Below are 8,249 nucleotides of genomic sequence, written 5' to 3' on the forward strand. Positions count from 1 at the left end.
AGCTGCTGACAAACGCAGGGAAGTGCTGTTTGAATGAATGCTTACGAGCCTGCTGCTGCCTACCACCGCTCAGTCAGACTGCTCTATCAAATCATAGACTTAATTATAATATAATAACACACAGAAATACAAGCCTTAGGTCATTAATATGGGCAAATCCGGAAACTATCATTTCGAAAACAAAACGTTTATTCTTTCAGTGAAATATGGAACCGTTCCGTAATTTATCTAACGGGTGGCATTCATAAGTCTAAATATTGCTGTTACATTGCACAACCTTCAATGTTATGTCATAATTACGTAAAATTCTGGCAAATTAGTTCGCAACGAGCCAGGTGGCCCAAACTGTTGCATATACCCTGACTCTGCGTGCAATGAACGCAAGAGAAGTGACACAATTTCCCTAGTTTAATATTGCCTGCTAACATGAATTTCTTTTAACTAAATATGCAGGTTTAAAAAAATAAAATACTTCTGTGTATTGATTTTAAGAAAGGCATTGATGTTTATGGTTAGGTACATTCGTGCGACGATTGTGCTTTGCTCGCAAATGCGCATTTGTTAAATCGTCCCCCGTTCGGCGAAGTTGGCTGTCTTTGTTAGGAAGAAATGGTCTTCACACAGTTCGCAACGAGCCAGGCTGCCCAAACTGCTGCGTATACCCTGACTGTTGCACAGAACGCAAGAGAAGTGACACAATTTCCCTAGTTAAAATAAATTAATGTTAGCAAGCAATATTAACTAAATATGCAGGTTTAAAAATATATACATACTTGTGAATTGATTTTAAGAAAGGCGTTGAGGTCAGGTACACATTGGTGTACACACAGTGCTTTTTTCGCAAATGCGCTTGTTAAATCACCCGTTTGGCGTAGTAGGCTATGATTCAATGATAAATTGACAGGCATCGATTATATGCAACGCAGGACAAGCTAGATAAACTAGTAATATCATCAACCATGTGTAGTTAACTAGTGATTATGTTAAGATTGATTGTTTTTTTATAAGATACGTTTAATGCTAGCTAGCACCTTACCTTGGCTCCTTGCTGCACTCGCATAACAGGTAGCCAGCCTGCCACGCAGTCTCCTCGTGGAGTGCAATGTAATCGGCCATGATCGTGTCCAAAAATGCCGATTACCGATTGTTATGAAAACTTGAAATCGTCCCTAATTAAATCGGCCATTCCGATTAATTGGTCGACCTCTAGTGTAAACATTCACAGTGCAGGGTGGAAAAAGTATGTGAACCCTTAGATTTAATAATCAGACCTGCACAACGGATCAGGATCAGACCTGCACAACGGTCAGGAGGAAATTTGAACCAGTTCAGCAATATTCTTGGGATGTCTGGTGTGAACTGCTCTCTTGAGGTCATGCCACAGCATCTCAATCGGGTTGAGGTCAGGACTGACTGGGCCACTCCAGAAGGTGTATTTTCTTCTGTTGAAGCCATTCTCTTGTTGATTTACTTCTGTGTTTTGGGTCATTGTCCTTTTGCATCGCCCAACTTCTGTTGCTCTTCAATTGGCGGACAGATAGCCTTACATTCTCCTGCAAAATGTCTTGATAAACTTGGGAATTAATTATTTCCATGTATGATGGCAAGCTGTCCAGGCCCTGAGGCAGCAAAGCAGACCCAAGCCATGATGCTCCCTCCACCATACTTTACAGTTGGGATGAGGTTTTGATGCTGGTGTGCTGTGCCTTTTTTTCTCCACACAGTGTTCTTCCAAACAACTCAACTGGAGTTTCGTCTACCTACAGAATATTTTGCCAGTAGCGCTGTAAAACATCCAGTTGCACTTTTGCAAACTTCAGACATGTCGCAATGTTTTTTTTGGACGGAGTAGCTTCTTCCGTGGTGTCCTCCCATGAACACCATTCTTGTTTAGTGTTTTACATATCGTAGCCTCGTCAACAGAGATGTTAGCATGTTCCAGAGAGTTCTGTAAGTCTTTAGCTGACACTCTAGGATTCTTCTTAACCTCATTGAGCATTCTGCTCTGTGCTCTTGCAGTCATCCTTGCAGGACGGCCACTCCTAGGGAAAGTAGCAACAGTGCTGAACTTTCTCCATTTATAGACAATTTGTCTTAATGTGGACTGATGAACATCAAGGCTTTTAGATATACTTTTGTAACCCTTTCCAGCTTTATGCAAGTCAACTATTCTTAATCTTAGGTCTTCTGAGATCTCTTTTGTTTGAGGCATGGTTCACATCAGGCAATGCTTCTTGTGAATAGCAAACTCAAATCTTTAGTGTTTTTTTATAGGGCAAGGCAGTTCTAACCAACATCTCCAATCTCGTCTCATTGATTGGACTCCAGATTAGCTGACTAACCTGGAGGACTGTGGGGGGTCTTGGATGGTTGAGGGGCAGCTCTTGGGGAACTGTGGGGTGGGGGGGGGATCTTGGAGGGCTGGCGGTTGGAAGCTTGGGCCGGTGGCTGATGGATCGCTGGTTCGGGTCCCCGTTTTTGACCTTGTGGGAGATCTGTCGACGTGCCCTTGAGCATGATGTTGGTTGCCTCTGTGTGTTGCTCTGGATGGGAGTCTGTTAGATGACTAATGTGATGAAGTTATTGAGCGGCTTCACAGCAAGTATATTGTACGTTTTAAATATTCAATACAATTTTTTAAATATATATATATATATATATAGACTATTCCACAACAACTACCTAATAAACACAAATCTAAGTAAAGGTTTGCGTGTATTAGGTAGTTGTTGTGGAATTGTTAGTTCACTTGTTAGATATTGCTGCACAAGGCAATGACTCAAGGCTGCTGCCCACTGCAAATGTCAGTGTGGACGTAACTGCATTCATGTAAATGGTCTTTGGTCTGCTCTTGGTGAGTCCACCAAGATCATTTGCCTGAATATACTTACTGTATATTCAGGCAAATATATGTATATACTTATATATATATGTATATACTTACTGACCCTACATTTGTACTGTTTTACCATTGTTTTATTTAAACTGATTTTAAATTAGTCTGGTGGTGGGCAGTCTTATTTTATCAACAACCTTCTCTTTGATTGATAAGACTTAGCAACCCATATCAACATAGGGTGCTGAATGATAGTGTTTTAAAAGGAGCTTTAACTTCTCCAGATTTGTAACCCACAATTTTTATTATCAGATCACCACATTGGGTTTGATGTTGAGTCTTTTTTCTCATGTCAGAACCGTAAAGTTATCATAATATGAAAGTCACGTAGAATCTGTAGATCATTTAGAAAACTTTATTGAAAACATGATTAACAACATTAACCACCCCAGCCTTGATAAGTATGTTATGATCTCTCCCATTCGTGATATTCTGATGGAAAGGATGTGTTTGTCTTTGGATCAGGCAACCAGGTTTTTCCCGCTGAATCTATAGGAAAAACAATTCGATAAAAATCCTAGTTGACTTCTTCACCCGTTTGTCGTATTACTTTGTGAGCAGTTTTATGAGGTTGAAATACGTGGAGAAACATCCCCTGGTCATGGCAGTGTCCTATAAGCAGAGAACAGAAACAAGACTTTAGAGGAGAGGTCAAGGTGTACACTGGCACATAATAACAATTATATTTATGACTGATGAGCCAGTGGTCATCTCACCTTCTCCACCTTGGTCTTCTCCTGGACCTTGGTCTTCTCCACCTTTGCCTTGGTCTTCTTCTTGACCTTGTTGTTCTTAGTGGATCTAGTCTTGTTCCTCTTCCCAAAACAACATACAAGCCTCCTCCAGAAAGACATCTTCTTGGGCGTTGAGGAAGCCTTGTCAACCATTACCACAGGCTTCTCCTCAGGAACTGGTTGGCCGATGAGGTCACAGTGAGGGTAGATGGAGTACGGCCATGAAATGCACACACTCTTAGAGATGGAGGACCGGCTCAGGGCCCTCTGGGGCTCACCCTTGGAGGCCCAGGCGGCTTTAGGGAGAGGTGGTGTCGGTGCGTCCAAATAGCTTGTCTCGGGTTCATCCAGAACTTGGCTGATAGAAGCACTAAGCTCCACAACCTCTTGGCGGAGCAGCTGCATCTGTGTTAGGAGGTCTTCGGGGGAGAGGGGCCGTGTCCATATCTGTGTTGAAGTGTCCACTGGGCTTTGATCCAGCAGGACAGGTTCAGTTAATGCAATCAGGTCGGCAACCCCTTGTTGGCGCAGGAAAGATCCAGGTGTGGGAGGGCGCTGTGGTGATCCTAACTGACCTAAGACAGGGAATTTTTTACTAGGATTAAATGTCAGGAATTGTGAAAAACTGAGTTTAAATGTATTTGGCTAAGGTGTATGTAAACTTCCGACTTCAACTGTATATGGATGAGCATTGATCGAGCGGCATAGGCAAGATGCAACAGATGGCATAAAATACAGTATATACACATAAGAGATGAGTAATGTCAGATATGTAAACATTATTAAAGTGGCATTATTAAAGTGACGACTGATTAATTTATTAAAGTGGCCAATGATTTCGAGTCTGTGTTAGTGATGCCTGTTTAACAGTCTGATGGCCTTGCGATATAAGCTGTTTTCCAGTCTCTTGGTCCCAGCTTTGATGCACCTGTACTGACCTCGCTTTCTGGATGGTAGCGGAGTGAACAGGCAGTGGCTCGGGTGGTTGTTGTCCTTGATGATCTTTTTGGCCTTCCTGTGACATCGGGTGCTGTAGGTGTCCTGGAGGGCAGATGGTTTGCCCCCGGTGATGCGTTGTGCAGACCGCACCACCCTCTGGAGAGCCTTGCGGTTATGCGCGGTGCAGTTGCCTTACCAGGCGGTGATACAGCCCGACAGGATGCTCTCAATTGTGCATCTGTAAAAGTTTGTGAGGGTTTTAGGTGACAGAAGCCACATTTCTTACAGCCTCTTGAGGTTGAAGAGGAGCTGTTGTGCCTTCACCACACCGTCTGTGTGGGTGGACCATTTCAGTTTGTCCGTGATGTGTACGCCAAGGAACTTAAAAACTTTCCACCTTCTCCACCGCTGTCCCGTCAATGTGGATAGGGGGGTGCTCCCTCTGATGTTTCCTGAAGTCCACGATCATTTCCTTTGTTTTGTTGACGTTGAGTGAGAGGTTTTTTTCCTGAGTGCCCTCACCTCCTCCCTGTAGGATGTCTTGTCGTTGTTGGTAATCAAGCCCACTACTGTTGTGTCGTCTGCAAACTTGATGATTGAGATGGAGGCGTGCATGGCCACGCAGTCATGGGTGAACAGGGAGTACAGGAGGGGGCTGAGCACACACCCTTGTGGGGCCCCGGTGTTGAGGATCAGCGAAGTGGAGATGTTGTTTCCTACCTTCACCACCTGGGGGCGACCCATCAGAAATTTAGTTTGTAAATCCAAAAACTTAACCTTTGGTTTAACTGTTTAAGACGGTCCCCTTTTCTAATAGAGGCCGGAATATGATCAATACCCATAGCTTGTAGGGAGGCAGGGTTGCCATGGTGTAAGGACTTGTAGTGCCTTGCCATGGGGTAGTCTTCATTGCCATGGGGTAGTCTTCATTGCCTACCCGTATGGCGTACTTGTGTTCCGCCAAGCGATCTTGAAGGCGTCTCTTTGTCCGTCCAATGTAGAACACCTTGCACTGTGGACATTCCAATCTATAGATGACATGAGTGGTTTTGCAATTAATGAAATGCTTGACGTAATACTCCATTTTGGAAGCTGTGTCAACAAAATACTTTTTCTGTGCAATACTTCTGCAATGGTTGCACTGGTTACATTTAAAAGAGCCCTTGGGTTTGTGGTCAAGCCAAGTTTTTTGAGAGTCACCCGGGGGCGGGGTTGAGACCCAGGGCCTCAAGCTTAATGATGAGCTTGGAGGGAACTATGATGTTGAATAATGAGCTGTAGTCAATGAACAGCATTCTTACATTCTGTACATCCTCTTGTACAGATGGGATAGGGCAGTGTGCAGTGTGATTGCATCGTCTTTGGACCTATTGAGGCGGTATGCAAATTGAAGTGGGTCTAGGGTGGCAGGTAAGGTAGAGGTGATATGATCCTTGACTAGTCTCTCAAAGCACTTCATGACAGAAGTGAGTGCTACGGGACGGCAGTAATTTAGTTCAGTTATCTTTGCCTTCTTGGGTACAGGAACAATGGTGGCCATCTTGAAGCATGTGGGGACAGCAGACTGGAATAGGGAGATTGAATATGCCCGTAAACACATTTAAATGTCTTACTCACGTCGGCCACAGAGAAGGGGGGGGGCACACAGTCCTTGGTAGCGGGCCGCGTCGGTGGCACTGTATTATCCTCAAAGCGGGCAAAGAAGGTGTTCTGAGTGTTTGCAGTGCTCTTGTTAAGTTAATCTGTGTATCTCACATTATGTGCCCGGTATGATCGAGAAATAAAACTTTCTTAGCAGATAATGACAACATAACAACAACAGTAGCTGTAGATGATGTAATGAAAAGTTGGAGGGTGGTTGGTAATGGAGGACAGGAGCAGAGTTAAAGGGAACAGGGTAGGAGACAGATGTAAACAAGCACATACACAGGTTACACTTTACTGTGAGAAAATTTGATGGATTAGTGCAGTGTTATAAATGGGAGATAGTGGCAAGAAAAAGTAAGTGAACCCTTTGGAATTACCTGGATTTCTGCATAAATTGGTCATCAAATTTGATCTGATCTTCATCTAGGTCACAAAAATAGACAAACATAGTGTGCTTAAACTAATAACACACAAATTATTGCATTTTTCTTCTCTACATTGAATACATAATTGAAAAACATTCAGTGTAGGTTGGAAAAAGTATGTGAACCTCTAGGTTAATGACTAACCTGGAGTCCAATCAATGAGACAAGATTGGAGATGTTGGTTAGAGCTGCCTTGCCCTATAAAAAAACACTCATAATTTCAGTTTGCTATTCACAAGAAGCATTGCCTGATGTGAACCATGCCTCGAACAAAGACCTCAGAAGACCTAAGATTAAGAATTGTTGACTTGCATAAAGCTGGAAAGGGCTAAAAGTATGCAGATTTTCATATTTGTTAGAATACTGACACACACACACACACACTATAATAATATAGCCCGGACTATTTGCATTGTGTGCCACCAACCCCTCTTTTACTTTTAAGCTGCTGCTACTCTGTTTATCATATATGCATAGTCACTTTAACCATATCTACATGTACATACTACCTCAATCAGCCCGACTAACCAGTGCCTGTATATAGACTCGCTACTGTTATTTTTCACTGTTGTTTTTATTTCTTCACTTACCTAATGCCTTTATTTATTTATTTTTTTGCACTATTGGTTAGAGCCTGTAAGTAAGCATTTCACTGTAAGGTCTACTTCACCTGTTGTTTTTATTTCTTTACTTACCTAATGCCTTTTTTATTTTAAATTGCACTATTGGTTAGAGCCTGTAAGTAAGCATTTCACTGTAAGGTCTACTTCACCTGTTGTTTTCAGCGCACGTGACAAATAAACTTTGATTTGACTGAACTCTGCAAAATTTGAATTGGGACACTTACCGATCATGTGCCATGGTGAAACTACTTTGATGGGCTTCAACTCCGGCGCCACAGTCTTTGCCCTCTCAAACTTCTGCCAGGCTAGACAGAAGTTTTAAGCTAAAAGTAACACATTTAAACATTGTGTTCTCTCTGATATGACGTTCATTGAAATGATAACTTCAGATATAATAGAACGTGATTGATAAACAAAAGGTTATTTCACTTGCCCAGCTGTCCACCTCCTTGACAATTCCACGTCAGAAGAAGCGTAGGTTGATTTTGGCAATCATGCGCTTCACTCCGAAATGGCCAACATGCATCTCGGTCAGCACGGCCTCCTTTTCCTCCTTTAGTAAAAAATCACCCTCCTGTGTGGCTGGCCATCCTTCCCCGTAGGCAAATATGCAAAAATATTAAACTGGATTAAATTGACAGATTTTGATGGGGACTTTTTTATTATGTTACTTAGATTGACCAGTTGGTCAATAGACTTAAGGACATTACAATATATGTGATTTTACAGCAGAAATACCAACACTGTCATATCAGCAAACATTTCTAAAAAACAGTTTTCGCTTTGTCATTATGGGGTATTGATGAAGGAAAAAAATGTATTTAATCAATTTTAGAATAAGGCTGTAACGTAACAAAATGTGTTAAAAGTCAAAAGGTCTGAATACTTCCCGAATGCACTGTATGTATTGAAAATTGGCACAATAATTTGGGCTTCTTTGGGCTTGGGCTCATTAAATGTCTTTAATGTAGGGCTCATCAGGCTC

The 8,249-nt window shown here is 42.3% G+C and overlaps 1 protein-coding gene across 1 annotated transcript; it reads right to left on the reverse strand.

The window, feature by feature from the left end:
- Positions 1-3,237: 3,237 nt before the first annotated feature.
- LOC120028378 lies at positions 3,238-7,593 on the reverse strand. Its single transcript, XM_038973602.1, has 4 exons — positions 7,489-7,593; positions 6,594-6,839; positions 3,613-4,205; positions 3,238-3,508 (listed from the first exon to the last, which is right to left on the reverse strand). The coding sequence occupies exons 2-4, from the start codon at positions 6,637-6,639 to the stop codon at positions 3,443-3,445; spliced, it is 705 nt and encodes a 234-aa protein (XP_038829530.1). The 5' UTR covers positions 6,640-6,839; positions 7,489-7,593; the 3' UTR covers positions 3,238-3,442.
- Between the last annotated feature and the right edge of the window lie 656 nt (positions 7,594-8,249).

The sequence above is a fragment of the Salvelinus namaycush genome, chromosome 34 (genome assembly GCF_016432855.1).
Source record: "Salvelinus namaycush isolate Seneca chromosome 34, SaNama_1.0, whole genome shotgun sequence".
Classification (NCBI taxonomy): Eukaryota; Metazoa; Chordata; class Actinopteri; order Salmoniformes; family Salmonidae; genus Salvelinus; species Salvelinus namaycush.